General features: G+C 53.4%; 3 protein-coding genes across 11 annotated transcripts in view; 2 read left to right on the top strand and 1 right to left on the bottom strand.

Moving 5' to 3' along the window:
* RNF41 (ring finger protein 41) overlaps nt 1-4,828 on the bottom strand; it is a 21,431-nt gene extending 16,603 nt beyond the window's left edge. Inside the window, exons 1-2 of one of the 5 annotated variants that reach the window (XM_006093651.3) lie at nt 4,675-4,828; nt 1,710-1,894 (exon numbers count right to left, since the gene is read on the bottom strand). The gene's annotated coding sequence lies outside the window, so the exon portion shown is untranslated. Of the gene's footprint in view, nt 1-1,709; nt 1,895-3,302; nt 3,444-4,574; nt 4,596-4,674 lie in introns of those variants that run through there. The other 4 variants (XM_023758032.1, XM_006093652.3, XM_023758031.1 and 1 more) reach the window with 4 other exon arrangements.
* A 501-nt stretch (nt 4,829-5,329) lies between these two features.
* Nucleotides 5,330-11,839, top strand: NABP2 (nucleic acid binding protein 2). 5 transcript variants are annotated; one of them, XM_014459958.2, is made up of 7 exons: nt 5,344-5,559; nt 7,377-7,478; nt 7,860-7,998; nt 8,116-8,187; nt 8,354-8,435; nt 8,525-8,588; nt 11,315-11,839. In XM_014459958.2, coding segments are annotated over exons 1-7 (660 nt in total). In that variant the 5' UTR covers nt 5,344-5,558; the 3' UTR covers nt 11,515-11,839. The 5 variants fall into 5 exon arrangements, with proteins under 5 accessions (XP_014315446.1, XP_014315444.1, XP_006093711.1 ...); XM_006093649.3 differs by lacking the exon at nt 5,344-5,559 and adding an exon at nt 6,854-6,981; XM_014459959.2 differs by lacking the exon at nt 5,344-5,559 and adding an exon at nt 7,004-7,289.
* Nucleotides 11,840-11,979: 140 nt separating this feature from the next.
* On the top strand, nt 11,980-18,136 carry SLC39A5 (solute carrier family 39 member 5). Its single transcript, XM_023758034.1, has 10 exons — nt 11,980-13,502; nt 14,242-14,425; nt 15,639-15,801; nt 15,943-16,112; nt 16,320-16,460; nt 16,835-16,931; nt 17,012-17,182; nt 17,353-17,433; nt 17,542-17,732; nt 17,928-18,136. The coding sequence occupies exons 1-10, from the start codon at nt 13,219-13,221 to the stop codon at nt 18,069-18,071; spliced, it is 1,626 nt and encodes a 541-aa protein (XP_023613802.1). The 5' UTR covers nt 11,980-13,218; the 3' UTR covers nt 18,072-18,136.
* The last annotated feature ends 1,026 nt before the right edge of the window (nt 18,137-19,162 follow it).

Genomic DNA, 19,162 nt, shown 5'->3' with positions numbered 1-19,162 from the left:
ATTCACCCGTTTTATCTACCCTCCTATAAATGCATTCTCTCAGTGGTACAGCCTCAATCGTTAAGGGGCCAGTTAGATTTCCAATATGATTAGGGTATTCCCTATTTATCATCTATGGGAAACAGATGTTGACATGGATCTATACAACCTTGGAAGCCAGCTCCTTGCCCTGCCCCTAGGCCAGTGATGGCGAACCTATGACACCCGTGTCAGAGGTGACATGCGAACTCATTTTTTTGGTTGATTTTTCTTTGTTAAATGGCATTTAAATATATAAAATAAATATCAAAAATATAAGTCTTTGTTTTACTATGGTTGCAAATATCAAAAAATTTCTATATGTGACACGGCACCAGAGTTAAGTTAGGGTTTTTCAAAATGCTGACACGCTGAGCTCAAAAGGTTTGCCATCACTGCCCTAGGCTGACAGTCAAGCTGATAGCTGAGATGCCTTGACTATTCCTTCTACTCTTTGGGACTCCAACACAGCTGTGGCATCTTCAAGGGGCAGGATATCACCCCCAGGGGGATGCCTCACAAGAACTCACTGCTCTCTGCCCTGGGGCAGGAGCCTTAATAAAACTGAAACCATAGCGTCCTCAAGAGTCACAGCCAGTAACCACAGCCACGGGAAGCAGTTTCCTCGATATTCTCCTCGAGTTGTGGGATAGGGAAAGGTTTCACTGAACTTGGGGAGCTGAACTTAAGTAGCGCTGAGGTGTCCCTTCAGGATTGTAGGAGTTCTCCCAGCCTCCCTGATTTGAACATCCTAAACCCAAACTGAAAACTGCATTCCTGCCCTAGCCAGTCTGGCTCAGCGGTAAGAGTGTTGGACTGAAGCTTCAATTCCAGTCAAGGGCATGTACCTCAGCTGCAGGCTCAATCCCTGGCCCTGGTTGGAGTGTGTGGGAGGCTACCAATCAATGTGTCTCTCTCACATCGATGTTTCTCTCTCTCCCCTCCCTTTCACTCTCTCTTAAAATCAATGGAAAAATATCCTCAGGTGAGGATTAACAAACAAACAAACAAAACTGCATTTCCCCATCTGCTATCCTGCATGCCAGAACCAAACCATGTTAATTGTGCTACTTTCCTTCCTCACTGTTACATTAGGTATCTCTCTCTCTCTCTCTCTCTCTCTCTCCCTCTCTCTCTCCCCCTCTCTCTCCATCTCTCTTTCTAGTCAGCATTAATAATAAAAATACAAGAGACCCTTCCTATACCCTTTTAACTTATTGCGGCAGTTGTTTTCTCTGGTCTACCCCTAGAGAGAGCTAGGAATTCAAGAAAGTTTGTTCCTAAAGAAACTTGAACATTTATCCTCCCTTATTCAGGGTTTCTTGAACCCATGTACAGGTATGCAATTCACACACACACACACACACACACACACACACACACATCCACACCCTCACTCAAAAGAAACATTACATAAGAAACATTAGTATTTTGGGGTGACTGGGCACGCTGTCACCAATTCTTGGCAAAAGCATAAGGGTAAAAGCCAGGTATGTGTGCTATAGGCTTCCTTCTGCTGATTTTTCTCTCTGCCCTGAATACAACAGATGTGCAGAGGGCTGAGGAGTCTCCAGCCCCAATCACTATAAACAACCAGACACACAAGGAAAAGGCCCCTTAAGCAGAAGCAACCCAGACTGGCAGAGAAGAGGGTGAAGCCTGGAATGGGACTCTAAGTCAAGGCTCTTTACCTTCCAAGTGTTGGGGGACAGGCTCCCTGTTCACAAGGCTCCAACCCCCTGACGCCTCCACTCAGTGCCACTCAGGAGACGCTCCCAGTAGCCCATCTTGTTGGCTATTCTCCAACTGAATCTTCCTTCTCAGTGACAAGCTCCATCACCAAGGGGATGGATGTGATGTCACAATCAGGAGCACTCTATTAATAGAAACAAGGAAGAAAAAGGTGAGTCAGGGGAACTACCTCCACTTGGCAGTAAGACTGGACAGACTTGGATCTGGTGGTTGAGTGCGGAGTATGAGACAACTCTATTAAGGTTTCTGTGCTAAACATGTAGGACTCCCCTCTAAGGAGCAAGATCATTAGGTAAGGAATCACATGCATGGTCTAAGTCTAAGAGATTCAAACATACCTGAGAGGGGGGAAAAAAAGGGACGAGAAGAAAGGTAGAAAAGGGGAGAAATGTGAAGTAGACAGAGTCTTTTTTTGTTTGTTTGTTAATCCTCACCCGAGGATATTTTTTTCCATTGATTTTTAAAAAATGATTTCAGAGAGAGGCAGGGAGAGGGAAACATCAATGATGAAAATCATTGATCAGTTGCCTCCTGCACGCCCCCTACTGGCATCGAATCCAAAACCCTGGCATGTGCCCTGACTGGAAATCAAACTGTGACCTCCTGGCTCATGGGTCAATGCCCAACCACTGAGCAACACCGGCCGTCTCCATTGATTTTTAGAGTGGGAGGAGTGGGGGAGAAAAAGAGAAACATCAATGTGTGAGTGGGAATAGAACCCGCGATCCTTAAGGTGCGAGGGCCAACGCTCTAACCACTGAGCACGCCAGCCAGGGCAACAAGGATTCTTTTATTTTGTGTACACAACTACCAGTAATGTCAATAATTCTAACTTTGTGGCTGTATAATGCCTAGATCCATGATACCTTACATGCACAGTATAATACTTTCATGTTTCCAAAGTGCTTTCACATAAATTATTTCATGTAAAAAGAATTCTGGTCTTATCCTCCAGTTGGAAAATACTATTTCATAAGATGAAGATACTCATGAATGTTGGTACAGATGCATTTCAACTTCCCAAGCAAGAATGTACTCCTGAGGGGACCAGGCTTTTTAAAAACATAGAGGCAGTGAATTGGGAAATTATTCCAGGGTGGGCACCTGGGAAGACTAGAGGTAGCAGTATGATGAGGCTGACCAGACACCTGTTGCTAAAAGGATGGAACCAAGTAGAGGGAGACCAGGTTTTAGATGAACGAGGCTGAGAGCTATTCAACACTTTGCAGGAGAATAGCAACCATTCAAACTACTTTCCTCACCATCAAGAGATTAAGGGCTGTGTTAAAAAGGAATAGGATGATGATTTCTATACATAAAAAAGGGGCCATTTCATCTTCTAAGTTTGGTACACATGCTCATTAGTTTTTATGCTCAGAGATAAAGGCGAAATGTCAGACCACTTTCTCTCCCCTGTGGTTGGGGGTGGGGTAAGTTGATAACGTGTCTGCCACCCACAATACAGAGGAGGGTGTAATGCTCTTCCCTTTTGACAATACCTATTTCCCACGGCCTGGCACATGCCCCTGTACCTCGCGAAAGGCTTCCAGGAACCAGTGTGGTTGGCTCTGCTCCGTCTTCTAGCGACAAGTTCCCGTCTCAGAAACCAAATAGTTGCCCATGCTGGGAGAATCAGTCCTACTTTGACTCTCCCTTGGCCAGAACAAAACAGGACTTTTCAACTGAGAGGAGGGCCAGGAGTCAGGAGACTGAGGTTCTGGTCCCAGCTTTGCCAACTGTATGACTTTCAGCAAGCCATGCCACCCTTCTGTCCCGTAGGGAAAATGATCACCTGCCTCACCTCCCTTACATGAAAAGGCAAATGACATAATACATGTGAAAGCATACGAAACACGGCTCTGCTCAGGTAAGGCATCTGTAGTAACAGCGCAAAATAGGCTGAGAGCGCGGAGGGCCAGTGAGGAAATGCCTGGCAGGAGCATGATCCTTCTTTTCAGTTACTGGAAACCAGGCCCCGCCACCAAGGCAGCTGGACGCACAGGGTAGGAACATGATTGCATCACTCGGATTCCCTACCACCAGTCAACTCCATTCCTATCGGGAGAAAACGATCCGCCAGGAAGCTGAACACTCGCTTCTCGCCCTATTGTCGACTCTAAAACCACCTGTACAGGGAGGGATGAGCCTCTCCCATCACAGCCCGGCCTCCGAGAACGTGGCCCGGTGGCCACATGAACAGCCACACTTGCCATTCGGTGGAACGAAGTCCTTTCTGAACGGGGACGATGCCTTTCGGCCCCTCGCCCCCCCGCCCCCACCTCGGCTTCCTGCTCCTGCACTCCCTCCTCCCCACGCCTCAATTTCCCCCGTGTCCCGCGCTGGGGGCGGCTTTCCGGTGTGTGAAGCCCGAGAAGAGGGCTTGGCCAAAATCCCCGGGCAGGGATGTAAGGAATGTGAGATTCCTTCATGAAGGAGGGGGAGAGGGGAGGGGGAAAGGAATGAAGGAGGAAGACAAGGCTGCCAAAGACAAGGCGCGGGAGACGAGCCAAGCTATGGCGCTTCGAGGGCGGGGGTTCAGGTTCCGCCGCCCCGGCCCTGGCTGGCCCCCAGAACGCTCTCTTCTCCTCCCGGCCCGTCAATCACGGCCCATTTAAACACCACGTTGTTCCCCCCGACCCCCTCCTCCCCGCCCTGCAGCCCGCCCAGGCCCCCTCCCTCCCGCGCTCCTCCAGGCTCCCCTAGCCTCCCCAGCCATCCACCCTCCTGCGCCCCTTTCTCACCCCGCGACTCCTCCCCACGGCTGCTCCCTGCCTCCATTTTCCATCTTTACTCCCATCCCTTACCCTGACCTCCAACATCTCGAACCCGGGCCCCGATGCCCCTGGGACATCGCCCCCTCCCTTCCCACACCCTTTGAGGAGCCCGCGCAGGCGCAGTACGCACCGCCCTGGACGCGGTCGGACTCTCCGTACCCCAGCCCGGCGGGAGCTGAGGCGGCCGCGGCCACGGGACAGCCCCGGTGCCGAGTCCCAGCCTTTCCTGGGAGGGGAAGGGGAAGGGAAGGAGAGGGAGGAAGGTTCCGACCACTCGCCGCTGGGTGAGACGGCCCTCGGCCCCGCCCACCGCTGCTACGCAACCCGGCGGAAGCGCGTCACCAAGCCCCGCCCCTTTGCTTTAACTCAAACGGAGACTCGAAGCTACGAGCGGCCAACGAAGAGGAAGGAAGGCTCGCCAGGCCTGGGCTCCAGACCGGAAGTCTTTACAGTCCCTGCGAGGACTGGATGGCCATTGGGGAGGGGAATGCTATGTACTTCCCAGGGGGACCAGCAGGGGCGGGTCCCGAGGCCGGCGGCGCTGAAGGGCGAGACTTGGCTCGGGAGGGGGCACGTGTCCCGTGTCCGAAAGCCCTGGCCTCGAGTTGGCTGGCCGGCGGGGTGCGCTGCCATCCGCCGGGCCCCCCCGGTTTCCAGAGCCGGGATCGGCCTCCCAGAGGCTGCCGACTCTGTGACTCATAGTCATGGGAGTAGATCCTGTGTCCACAGGGCGACCAAGGGGTGGGGGGTGGGGAGAGTCTGACCGCAGAGCTTTGATCTACGATGTCCAAGGGGTTGCCAGCCTCTCTCGCCCGGCCGCACTCCTGCCACATCCACGTCGGCTCTCTGAACACGAGTAGAATTTCCTGAAACACCTCAGGGGAGAGAAGGGAGATTAAATGCCCCTCTCCCTGGGTTGTGGTTTGATTTCCTTAGGACACAACACCAAGGTTGGGAGGTGGGTGGGAGAGAATCCGCTCCGAGAAAAGTCAACGTGGAGCCTAAAGCCAAGAAAGTAAGGGGTTAATTAAGCAAGCTACGGCATTACAATTACATGAACTCTTAGGCTGATGTGATATTGAACAGTATTTGTTATGGATGTTCGCTAAGCAAATGGTAATGCACGTATGTGCCTTTGTAATTAGTTTATTTTAAAAACAATTTTTTTTGAGAAACATCCATTTGTTCCACTTATTTATGCATTCATGGGTTGCTTCTTGTGTGTGCCCTGACTTGGGATTGAGCTGGCAACCTTGGCTTGTAAGTCAATGCCCTAACCAACTGAGCTACCTAGCCACGACTCTATGTCATCGGTTTATACACATTACTGAGCTAACTACGTTTTGTTGATTATCTAATAAGTCCCAAAGGAAACTAAAGGTTTGGGCCTCCTCTTTGCAGTCACTGGGGGACCCTGAGGTGAGTGAGATGGCATTAGGAACAAGTGCCTTTCAAACTGTGAGAGAACCTAATGCAAATGTTGCACTCTGCCCGAGGTCTCATTTCTTTCCAGGTGGTGCATCTACCTGTTGTCTGTGGTGTGAATGCCACTTTTCCCAGAGACCCTGACCAAGTCCATTAAAAAGGAAGGACCCCAAATTAAGATTAAAGATGAGAGCTAAAGCAGTGGGAGAAGAGGAGGAAACTGCCTGCCGTGTGCTAGGCACTGATTTTTTTTAAAATAACCATTATTCAGTACTTTTAAAAAATATATATTTTATTGATTTGTTTTTACAGAGAGGAAGGGAGAGGGATAGAGAGCTAGAAACATCGATGAGAGAGAAACATCGATCAGCTGCCTCCCGCACACCTCCTACCGGGGATGTGCCCGCAACCAAGGTACATGCCCTTGACTGGAATCCAACCTGGAACCTTTCAGTCCGCAGGCCGAGGCTCTATCCACTGAGCCAAACCGGTTAGGGCTAGGCACTGCTTTTTATATAATTTCCGTTTGCTCTTCTGCAAAATAGAATTACATATTTAATAATTGTCAGAAAAAGAAGTGAAGCGCTGAGTCAGGTTTCAATCTTTTGTCCGCTGCATTCCACAACCCTAGCTCCCTTTTCCACTGTGTCACGTCTAGGAGAGAAACAAAACCTTAGCTCCTAAACGTAGTCTCCCGTCAAGGAAAACTGGAACCCGGGGAGCCCCCTGGTGGCCTATTTTTCTCCCTGCGAAGCCCGTCCGTTCCCAGGCTCCTTTAATACCTGGAATACGCCCCCTTCCCGGCGCGTGAATCTCGAGTCCCGATTGGCTGGGCGGGGGCCAGTGGCGGGGCGTGGGGCGCGCCAGAGCGGCGCTCATTGGTCGGAGGAGGCCAGGGGACACTTCCGGGAATGCCCGCACTCCCGCGTTCCAGTGAGCTGCATCCGGCGGCCGCGGGGGCCGGTGGCTCCCCCTGCGGGCGGCTCAGCAGCATACACCGCCGTCCGCCTGGGTGGGTGGTGGGTGAGGGTGGGGGAGGGGAGGGACCGAGTCCCGAGCGGTGCGGGTGAGGGTTCGGGAAGGTTTAGAAACTAAGATTCTATTCCCTGGCTCTGCACCGGCTTCCCCCACCTCCTCTCCGTCGGTTCCCACACCTCGGGGCTTGAGACTGAAAGAGCATCCCGGGAAGGGGCATTCCAGCCCCCAAGCCGCCTATTCAGAGATCCCCCCCGAAATCTGATCTTGAAGTTGGAGGCCCCTGGGAAAGTTCATTTCTAACCTTTCAGAAGAGTGAGAGGGTTTGAGGCTGCCTGACCCCAGGCGAGTGTGGTAGGTGGACCTTGGGCAGTGGAGCATGGGGGCGAAGGCTCCGGGCGATGAGCCTTCATCCCCTTTTCCTCCTTCCAGTGGGGTTCCGAGGCTCAGGCAGCATGACGACGGAGACCTTTGTGAAGGATATCAAGCCCGGGCTCAAGAATCTGAACCTCATCTTCATTGTGCTGGAGACAGGTGGCTATGCTGGGGCCGGGGACCCCCTGTGGGGGTTCTCAGGGTTGGGGGGCAGAAAGGGAAGAACATCACCTCCGTTCTTAATTTGCTCCCGGGGTGGCAGGGTGCACCCCAAAACATGGCTCCCGCCCAGTCGCTCTCCTAGACCCCAGCCCAGGGAGTTGCCCTGAAATGTAGGGTACATGCAACTCTTGCCAGGTCCAAGCCTCCAGTGTCTCAGGGGCCTCTTTCCGCTCAGCACCCTCCCCACCCCCTCCCCAGCCTGCCCCAGAGATTTAGCTTTGCCCTGTTTGTACTTTTCCCTCACCCCCACCAATATGTCAATATATCTAGATCTCATCCTTCTGACCACTCCCCACTCTGTTTATCTGTTCCCTCCAGGCCGAGTGACCAAGACCAAGGACGGTCACGAAGTTCGGACCTGCAAAGTGGCAGACAAAACGGGCAGCATCAATATCTCCGTCTGGGACGACGTGGGCAACCTGATCCAGCCTGGGGACATTATCCGGCTCACCAAAGGGTAAGCCGGCTGGTGACTACTGGCTCTCCCAGGGCAGTAACAGTCAAGCGGGGGAGGGTTTAACCGTCCCTGTAACTCTTCTGAGTACTCTGAATCCTGCATTTTGTGCCCCCACAGGTACGCTTCAGTGTTCAAAGGTTGTCTGACATTGTACACTGGTCGTGGGGGTGATCTCCAGAAGATTGGAGAGTAAGTGCTCTTGGGTTTGGGGATGTAGAAGCAGCAGGCCAAGAGGGGAAATTTAAGGTTTGCAAGAAGGCAGCATGAGGGTGTGCAGTCCATGTCCTATTCTGGAGGCCCCTAGCACTGGCCCAGAGGATGGGTCTGAAGCTCTGGCCACTTTCTCTCCTTGCAGATTCTGTATGGTTTATTCTGAGGTTCCTAACTTCAGTGAGCCAAACCCAGAGTACAGTGCCCAGCAGGCACCCAACAAGACGGTGAGTCCCATGGCCATAATGTGGGGGCGGGCAGGGCAGGCCACGAAGCATGGTAGGAAGAAAGGTCTGAGTTTAATTTGCACCTTCAGGTGCAGAACGACAGCAGCCCTGCAGCTCCCCAGCCTACCACTGGACCCCCTGCTGTTTCTCCAGGTAAACCTGTTTCCTTCCATACACTGGTCCACCTAGTTCCCCTACTCTCCCCAGCCCGGAGAGGTGACCAGCCTTATCCCTTTCCCAAAGCTCTTTTCTCTGTATACCCCCCCTTGCACCCAATTCTTCTCCCAGTTCTTTTGCAAATCCCTGTGGTGGAAAGATCTGGTTGGGGACCTGTTTCTATGACTGGTAGAGCTCTTGGCACCCTGTTGCCACTACCACTCAAAGGCAAACATGAGAACAGTTTGTCCACAAAGACTGGACTCCTTCATTCTGGCTTGTCTTTCTCTGCTGCTTGTCTGGCAGAACCTGCCCTTTTCTCTTGCTCATTTTCATTTGTTACCCAGTTCTGATACACAGCACTTCTTGTATGACTCACCATAGAGCACACTCTGCACAGCTTTGGAAACCAATGGCCCCGCTGCCCTTCGCGGCCTTGGGATGGTGATTCTTCCATCTCATGTACTCCAAGCCCCTGCTTTTTGGTCTCTTGAGGAATTGGGACCTTACTGCTCACCATCAGCGTTTAATTAGAATCATTCCCAAACACACCTCCTTCGTCTGGTGGTGGTTTCTCCTCAGGAACCTGGTTTTTACTGCTCTTTTCTCCTTCTGGGTCATCTCTCAGCTGACCCTCCTGCTCCCTGAGTGTTTGGCTCTGTCTTGCCTCCGATCCATGCCTTAGGTTTCTCCCTGTGACACTAGGCTTCATGCTGCCTCAGCCCTTCCCCAGTCTGTGTCTGCATCCCCAGTTACCATGGTTTTTCAGAATTGTTTGTGTCAGAACCACCAGGGGTCATGTGTTTTTTTAGAAACACTATGAAATAGCAACATTTAATTCCACCACAAAAATGAACATCCGGGGGTGGGGGGGGGATTAACATCCATGTTTTTAACTGAAAATATGACTATTACATATTTTCAGGTCTCCATTTTAATTATGGTACATTTAAGCCCGTTTACCCTGGTATTCTTTGCCAGATGTTTATCCACTTTGTCCTCTGCCAGTAGATACAAAAGGCTTAACAAAAAACACGTCTGGCAATAAAACTTACCTTTGACTTTCTATACACTCTCCAAATTTTTTCTGTGAATCGAGGAAAGGGCATTATTTTTTTAGTTCTGGCTGCAGATATCTTAGTCTGGTAGAGTAGGTTTCAACAGGAACGTGGTCTGAGAAGCACTAGCCTATACCTTCTACCCCACTAGCGTTCATAGTGCCCTGGTACGTGAGAGGCAGACATCTGCCTTCATTTAACAAACTTATAGATGAGGGATGCCAAGGAGTAAATAAAACAGCACCTGCCTTTAGGAGCTTGTAGTCTATGAAGGAGATGGTTGCCTGGCCAGAGTGGCTCAGTGGTTGAGCGTCAACCTATGAACCAGGAGGTCACGGTTCAATTCCCAGTCAGGGTACATGCCTGGGTTGTGAGCTCGATCCCCAGTAGGGGGCATGCAGGAGGCAGCCAATCAATGATTCTCTCTCACCACTGATGTTTCTATCTCTCTCTTCCTCTTGCTTCTTCTCTGAAATCAATAAAAATATATTTTGAAAAAAAAGGAGATAGTCACACAGGTGATGATTATAATACACCATGAGTGCAAGGATAGTGATATGCACAGCTGTGGGAGCACCCGGGAGTCATCTCACACACCTGCTGTAATCACACATTTAAAATGTGCGCGCGCGCTCTCTCTCACACACACACACACACACACACACACACACACACACACACGTTATTTATTAGTGGGGAGGGGTGGGGTGAGAGAATGTGTAATAATTTTTTTCCTTATTCTCATCTGTATTTTCCAAAATGAACATGTGTCATTGTGATACACACTAGGCCTTTTTATTTATTTATTATTATTTTTTTTTATTTAATATATTTTTTATTGATTTCAGAGAGGAAGGGAGAGGGAGAGAGAGATAGAAACATCAATGATGAGAGAGAATCATTGATTGGCTGCCTCCTGCACTCCCCCCACTGGGGATCGAGCCCACAACCCGGGCATGTGCCCTTGACCAGAATCGAACCCGGGACCCTTCAGTCCGCAGGCCCATGCGCTATCCACTGAGCCAAACCCGATAGGGCACACCAGGCCTTTTTAACATACACACACACACACACACACACACATAAATGAAAGTTTATTTAGAAAGTTACAGCAGTAGAAGTGAGCTGTAGAAGAAAAGAGCTAAAGAAGCAAGTTACAGAGGCAAAGAAGGGCCTTGGAGTTTAGTAAAGGACACTCGATAAGAAGATTCGATCGGGTGGCTCTGTGGGGAGAGAGTGTGGGTTTATTGTGTTGTTGTTTTTTTCCTTAACGATCCTTCTTAGAACACAGAAACTTCAGGCCCTTCCCCTTCCCATGCTTTTCCAGTTCCACAGTCACTTTTGGTACAGGGGCATTTTGTCAGAGGTCCTTGAGCCTAGAACTAAGTAGCTAATTCTAGGTCTGACTCCCAATGATACAAGATGAATCAAAGAGAAAAATATCATACTAGAGTTCATGTAGCAACTTCTAAACTGACAGTCTTTCCTGGGGCTCCATTCACACAACCCACATTCTTTGCACTTGGTCCAGTTGACGTTAATGTGCAGCTGTGCTGATGAAATACTGTGCGGTTCTCTGGGGTATGGGAGGAGGCCCTGGGGACGCACCCCTCTCCCACCTTAGTTCTCTAATTTCTGTGTTTCTTCCCCTTCTCCCACAACCAGCCTCTGAGAGCCAGAACGGGAATGGACTGAGTGCCCCCCCAGGTCCTGGTGGTGGCCCACACCCCCCTCACGCTCCTTCCCACCCCCCCAGCACCCGAATCACCCGAAGCCAACCCAACCACACACCTGCCGGCCCTCCTGGCCCCTCCAACAACCCTGTCAGTAACGGCAAGGAAACCCGGAGAAGCAGCAAGAGATAGCAAGACATTCTTCCTCCCTCCCACCACTGACCATATCCCAAGTGTCTGCTAGAGAACACAGCCTCTCCTGGGCTGCTGGCTCGGGGGTGGGAAGGGATAGGTAGCAATATTTTAGCCACTAAACTTCACTAAAGGGTGGTGAGAAGAGGCCTTATCCACCCTACACCCTTACTCACCCCTGTGCCCAGCGGAAGCTGCCTGTGCCCTGGGATGAGGGTCTCTGCCTGCCCTTCCTCTTCAGCAGTGAGTTACGGTCTGTTTCTTGTACGTGTGTGATGTGGAAATCTCGTTGAACCCCTTCTTCCCAATAAATGTTACTACTCTGTACTCGACTCCTTTGCTTTTTGTGGGGAAACGACAAGGTGAGCAGCTGGGCATTTGGGAAACGGCTTCGGAGGCGGAGAGGAGACAGGTTCCCGGCAAGGAGGCCCAGGCAAAGCAGCCTGCCCCTTTAAGGTAGTGCCCCTCCCCTGCCCCCTCCCTGCAGGTGACCCTTGCCCGCCTGCCTGTCTACCCCCCTCACAGCTGGAACCTAGAAGGCTGTGTCCCCCTTCCTCTGGGCGTCCTTTCTGCCTCCTGCTATCAGGTAATACCAGCCTCGACCCCTTGGACCACTCACCCCAGTCAGGCTGCTCCCCGATTCTGAGCCAGGTCAGACATCGGAGGGGAGCCGAGATACGCCTTCCCTCCTCCGACAGAGCTTCCCCTCGCTTGGTCACTGATTCCCAGAGCTCCGGCTCTGACTCTCTGGGGTGGGGAATTGCCAAAAACAATGCCTTTCCTATGCACGTGGGTTGCCACTTAATCTGCTTCTTCACCCTCCTCTCCAGTTGGGGAACAGCTGGGTCCAACTTTCCCCGGGAACGTGGGGACGGGGTGGCGATGAATGAAGCCCAGTGCCAGATGTAAGGGGGGGGGGGGAGTATATGCAGGGGAAGGCTAAAATAGCACCAACTGGGTTAGAGGGTAGAGTACTTAGAAGAAAAGACCAGGCCTAGATTCTCCTTAGCCATGTGGCTTTTCCAGGGGCAGAGGGTGGCCCCGCCCTACTGGGGGCCCTAACAGAGACTGACCTTTGACCCCATCCAAGAGACCAGTGAACCATTAACTCCTCTACCATGTGAGCCTTCCCACACTTGCCCCACCCCTGGCCCCGCCCCGAGGCAGGTGGGCTAAGGGGGGGGCTTGTCCATCCCAGCCTTCCATCTGACGTGGCCTCCATTCCACCTGGGAGCCTGGAGGCTGAGCCCTGCTGGCTCCCCTCCCCGACTCAGGAGCCTCTTAGTGTCCGCAAGGCCTGACGGGCCGAAGGTGCCGAGGTTCTTCTGCCAGTGGAGGTGAGGTTCTGGGCATTGGCGGGGGAGACAGAGGAGGGGGAGGGTTTAGGGGACGGAATAGGCCGTCAGCTCTGGGTCAGGTGAGGGGAGCACTTTGAGTCAAAGAAGGTGTTCTAGGAACTGGCAAAGGAGAGGAGAGACTGCAACAGCTGGAGGCCATGGGAGGGAGAAGGGAGGCTGGGGGGGGGGCTGCTGCTGAATTTAATGTGGGGGCTGAACGAGGAGGGAGGGGTCCCCTCTGGCCCTGAGCTGAGCAGCAGGGCAGCAGCACTGACCCTTCCTCCTTGCTCTTCCAGGGCACAGTCCCCAGGATGTTCCGGGGGGAGTAGAAGCGAGAACCAGAGCCTCTTACCAGTTCCTCCCCACAATGGGGCTCCCGACCAGTCCCCTGCTGGCTGGGCTGTGTGTGTGTGCGGCCTTGAGCTGGGGAGGGGGTTCAGCCCCCGACCTGGGCCCTGCTGAGCTGGAGCAGAACCATTACCTGGCCCAGCTGTTTGACCTGTACGGGGAGAATGGCACGCTGACTGCAGGGGGCCTGGCCAGGCTTCTCCACAGCCTGGGGCTAGGCCAAGTTCAGGGGCTGCGCCTGGGACAGCATGGGCCTCCAGCTGGTCGGCCTGCACCCCCAGCAAGAGACAACGCCACACACAGGTACTAACCCTTCCCCCCGGCCCCAAACCCCACATCCCAGCTCTTTTTAGTGCTCAGATCCCTCTCCAGTTGTCTACTTCTGGTTCCTAAAGTAAGGTTTCTGAGATTACAGATTGTTCAAAAACTGACTCCTTGTATCCCCTTCAAGGCTTCTTTTGCCTCTATTGCCTTCTCAGGCTCTCCTTTTCCAAATCCCTGTGCCCTTCGATTCCTTGCTTTTAGTCCGAAAGCTCAATGTCTCCAGGCTGACCTGACTCCCAATGTGTAGCATTTTTGCTGTTCCCTGACGCCTATTTCCTCTCACACCCATGCCCCATGTTCCTATACGCTGACAATCCTCAGATCCTCCCAGGACTGACATTTTATGGTCTCTGGGTCCCAGGAACTCCACCGTGCCTGGTCTTCCCTCTTCCTCTGGTAGCCTCTCAAGTGGGACTTCTCAGAGAACATGGGCATCTGACTTGTTTTTTTCTTTAAATCCTCACCCGAGGATATTTTTTTCATTGGTTTTTAGAGAGAGTGGAAGGAAGGGAAAGAGAAACATCGAAGTGAGAGACACATCGATGGGTTGCCTCTTACACGTGCCCCGACCGGGCCGGGGATCAAAGCCTGCAACCCAGATACATACCCTTGACCAGGAATCGAACCCGAGCAAGCCCCTTCCGTGCCAGGCTGACCCCTAACCACTGAGCCAAACCGGCCAGGGCTGGCCATCTGACTTTCTATCCCATCCATCTAGGCCTCAGGACCCCAAATTGAATGTGGATGTCTGGTCAGAGCTGCCTCTGGGTCCCTCAGGGTGGGGTGACCTTGAGGAGCCAAAGGCCCCCCACCCACCCCATGGGCCAGCCCCCTCGGGCCTGGACCTGTTTCACAGGCTTCTGTTGCTGGACCATTCGCTGGCTGACCATCGGAATGAGGATGTGAGTCTGATGATCTCTGGAGAAGGGGAAGGAGCCATGGGATTTAGATGGCATGAAATATTTAGAGTCAGTAACTTAAAAAAAATTTTTATTTAGTGATTTTAGAAACATTGATTTGTTGTTCTACTTTTTTTTTTCATCATCATTTATCCCCTCAATGCTCTCTTCCACCTCCACTCACCCCACCTCCACCCTGTTTCACTTATTTAATGCACTCATTGGTCGATTCTTGTATGTGCTCTGACTGGGGATCGAACCTACAACCTTGGCGTATCGGGATGACACTCTAAACAACCAGCTACCCAGCCAGGGATAATGAGTCAGTAATTTAATACAGTTCCTTTTTTAAAAATCCAGATGTGGTTTTTTGTTGTTGTTGTTAATCCTCACTCAAGGATATTTTCCATTGATTTTTAGAGAGAGTGGGAGGGAGAAGGGTGGGAGAGAGAAACATTCATCGATGTGAGAGACACATCAATTGGTTGCTTCCCACATGCCCCCCATCTGTGCTGGGAATCAAACCCAAGACCCTTTGGTTTCAGGGCTGACTCTCTAACAACTGAGCAACACTGGCCAGGGCAACCCAGATGTGGGCTTAGGGTATGTGATCCCGGCTTAGGTGTCACACTTGAGAAACCAGAGAAGCAGCCCAGGGTAGGCTGTGGGGCTGGCTTTCTGGAGAGGAGACCTGCAGAGAGCTGACAGCTGTCTTCACCCAGAAAAGACAGAGAACTTGTTCCACATACACCAGAGGGCAGCCAGAGCTAACCTGAAGCAGGCCTGGCGAGGTGAGCACCCATAGCAGGAAGCACTCAAGCCAAGGCTGGGTAAACATGTGACAGGGCTGCTGAGAGGAAGGTTTGATGGCTTTACAGGTTTTTTTCCTTCTAAGAATCTGGATTGGAGAATTCTAGTTGTCCAACCAACTCCATGATTAAATCAGTGGAATCATCAGGTGCTCGGGAGGGAGGAAAATGGTGGCACTGTTCACTAGCAGCCAATCTGCATTGAATTGAATATTTGCATCGGATTGACTATTTGAATATTCACTAATTAACACATACTGAGTACCTGTCCCTGTCCCCCAGTCCCTCCCTGATGCACGGGGTGGGGTGGGGGTGAGAGGGGGCCTGGGAGAGACCCAGGAGTCCAGGTGGTGGAAGGGCAGATCGGAGTCACAGTGAATGTGTGACTCCCAACTCAACTCCCCTAGTGTCTGAATGGCTCCCAGCTGCTGGTCAACTTTGGCCTGAGCCCCGCTGCTCCTCTGACCCCTCGGCAGTTCGCTCTGCTATGCCCAGCCCTGCTTTATCAGATCGACAGCCGTGTCTGCATCCAGGCCCCAGTTCCAACCCCACCAGGGGATCTACTGTCTGGTCAGTGAGTGAGAGTGGGTGGTGGGGCACCCTCAATCCTGGTAGGGAGTGGGTTCCATGCCAAGGAAGGGGTTCATTGGGGTACTGCCTCCCCTTGCAGTGTATCTTTGCCTCTTAGCCCCCCCTCCCCCGATTCTCCAGCCCTGGTTCACAGCGCCCTGGCAGTCCTGCTGCTCAGCCTCCCCACACCCCTCTCACTGCTGCTGCTTCGCCTCCTGGGATCTCGTCTATTGCGGCCCCTGCTGGGCTTCCTGGGGGCCCTGGCCGTGGGCACCCTTTGTGGGGATGCGCTGCTGCACCTGCTGCCACATGTACGTGAATCCCCTTCCTTATTCCCCTGCCCCCGTTGGTGGACAGCCCCTCATATCCAGGTGTTCCCAGTCATAGGACATCCCTCCCCATCAGCCCACAGCTGCCTTCTGGTAGAACGGGAGTGAAGGCTGCCACCTCACACCCAGGAGGGGGGTGGTGTCGGGTGCAGGGGTTTCTGGGGTCTGCCCTGACCTCCTCTCTGTCAGGCACAAGGAGGGCATCACTCCGGACCTAGTGGGCGACCAGAGGAAGACCTGGGTCCAGGGCTGTCGGTACTTGGCGGTCTCTTTCTGCTCTTCTTGCTGGAGAACATGCTAGGGATTTTGCGGCGCCGAGGGCTCAGGCCAGTGAGTGAGACTCTTTTTTCCTCCTTCTACTGAGATCAGAGTCCCAGCCAAGAACTGGCCACATGAACCAGAAGGCGAGGGGCTGAGTGTGCTCCTGGCTTTGCCGTTTGCCTGACGGCAAGCCCTGACTGCTAACGGAACGGGCAGGGCTCCCTCAGCACAGACTCAGGACTCTGTCTGGCCCAATAGCTTCCTCTCCTGAGTTCAAGGCAACAGCAGGGAGATGCCAAACTGGGAAGAGAGTAGAGGCCAAAAAACATCCCCAAGTGCCAAAAACAGAACCAGGTGTTCATTTTCCCAGCCGGTAGCCTGGCCTCTCCTTAGCCCCCAGCTCTGCTGCCTCCTCCACCAGGAGGGATACCCTCCTATTTTAGAGATGCTGCAGGCGAAAAAGGGAGGATCTCAGAACACCAGACCTGGACCCAGAGGACAGCAGTGGGATGGCACTTCAGCCCCTACCGGCAGCTCCAGGTAACAGGAGGAGAAAATGAAGACTAGGCTCCCACTCTCATTTTCAGCCACTAACACTGTCCTTGTCCTCCTTCCTGCAGAGCTAGGGGCTCAGGGCTGCAGGGAGCCGGACAGCCACCCGCCGCCAGCCCCAGCCCCTCCCGGGCACCAAGGCCACAGTCATGGGCTCCGGGGTAGCAGTGACACCAGTATAACATGGATGGTCCTCCTGGGAGATGGTCTGCACAACCTCACGGATGGGCTGGCCATCGGTATGACCGGAGGGGACAGAGGCAGTCAGGGGCGCCGAGTTACTGGGGGGGGGGGTGTAGGAGAGGGCCCCAGGAAGGGGAAGAGGAGAGGGAGGACCGCAGAGGGAATGTAGGCCCTGCCCCTGGGGAGTGCTTTCTTCCAGACTGCCCACCTCGTTCTGCAACCCCAGGTGCTGCCTTCTCTGACGGCTTCTCCAGCGGTCTCAGCACCACCCTAGCAGTGTTCTGCCATGAGCTGCCTCACGAACTGGGTAGGAATGGCAGAGTGGGGTTGGGGTGGAACGTGGAAGTTGGCGGGTGACATTGGTGAGGGGCAGCCCTGGCTTATTCCCTCCTACCCTGTCCTCTCTTCCTAATAGGTGACTTTGCAATGCTGCTCCGGGCAGGGCTGCCCTTTCGGCGGTTGCTGCTGCTGAGCCTAGTGTCTGGCGCTCTGGGACTAGGGGGTGCTGCCCTGGGGGTGGGGCTCAGTTTGGGCCCCGTCCCCCTCACTCCCTTGGTGTTTGGGGTGACGGCTGGGGTCTTCCTCTATGTCGCCCTGGTGGACATGGTGAGGTGTGGGGTAGTGCAGAGGAATGGGGGGGGGGGAGGAGAGGGCCACATGGAACAGGGTGCAGACCACAGGCCTGCAGAGTCTGAGAGACCAGAGCCTGGAAGAGCTGGGGTGGGGGCTGCTACTTCCTGACACCCTCTCATGTTTCGGGGACAGGTAAGGCAGGACCCTGATGTTTTCCTTTTCTTCCAGCTGCCATCCCTGCTGCGTCCTCCCGAGCCTCTCCCGCCCCTGGAAGTGTTCCTGCAGGGGCTGGGGCTGCTGCTGGGGGGCAGCCTCATGCTCACCATAGCCCTGCTGGAGGAGCAGCTGCAGCCCCTGGTCTCTGATGGCTGACGGGCCAGTGGAAAGGCATCCAGCTGCCCTTCCTTCCCCCCAACCACAGGAATGGAGGCGGGACACAGGGCCAGTAGGAGCAATAGGATTTTAATAAACAGAACCCATCCTAAAGCCATGACTACGACAGTTGTACTTGCACCAAAACAGCATAGAAAACCAGGATGTGGTGGGAGAGGGCTCGAAGCAGGTTGGGGAGGACATGAGTCGGGCTGGAGGATGCAGGGTGCATCAATCTGTGGGGACAGCATTGTGCTTTAGCCCAGGGAGGAGGGGAAGGGATGGGGCAATGCACTGAGGTCCCCCCTTTTTCCTGCTGCCCTCAGCACCCTGGGGATACAGGCATCTGGGCAGATCTGCCCTTTATTGCTGACCACCAGCATTAAACACCCCCGACCCCAACGCTAGCACCACAGGTGGATCCAAGGCAGGGAGAAGGGCAGGAAGGGGAACATTGCTTAGAGAAAGATTCCACTAGAATCCAGTGAATTGTGCTCAGTTCTCTTTACTTCCTACAACCGAGTACATGGGTCACAGGGTGGAGGGCACAACAGGACATGGAACATGCCCCTCCGTGCTCCCAACACACCCCTGCACACAGGATGGTGGTGTCTGCAGCATCACAGGTCATGCAGGGCACAAGGAAGGGGAGGATCACACACACAGAGACGTCCGCAGCAAGTACCAGACAGAGAACACCCCTGGATATACACAGCTGTACACAGGGAACCCCAGGTCCCCACCCAACCCTCTCCCCTGTCTTGCCGTCCCCCCGGCAGGAGGAACTGTATTGCTTTGAGAGAGCCACCCTGGGGGCCACTCTGCCAGGCACCCTCCCCTCCCACCCCACCCCATTTTGGCACATCTGCAAGACACACAGCAGCGAGAGTAGGCACCCTCCCTCCCAGGCTTCTGTGGCTTGGAGTTGAGGAAGGGGATAGGAGACTTCATCCTCCACCTTTCCCCTAGCCCTTCCCAACCCCTACCAAGCCCACTCCAGCCAGAACCCACCCCCACCCCCAAACGCACACATACAAAGCTGAGCTACCCAGGAATACAGGGAACAAGGAGATTGTCCGGGGTGGGAGCAG

The sequence above is a fragment of the Myotis lucifugus genome, unplaced genomic scaffold (genome assembly GCF_000147115.1).
Source record: "Myotis lucifugus unplaced genomic scaffold, Myoluc2.0 scaffold_119, whole genome shotgun sequence".
NCBI lineage: Eukaryota > Metazoa > Chordata > Mammalia > Chiroptera > Vespertilionidae > Myotis > Myotis lucifugus.
This window is presented reverse-complemented; position numbering and strand designations above follow the sequence as displayed.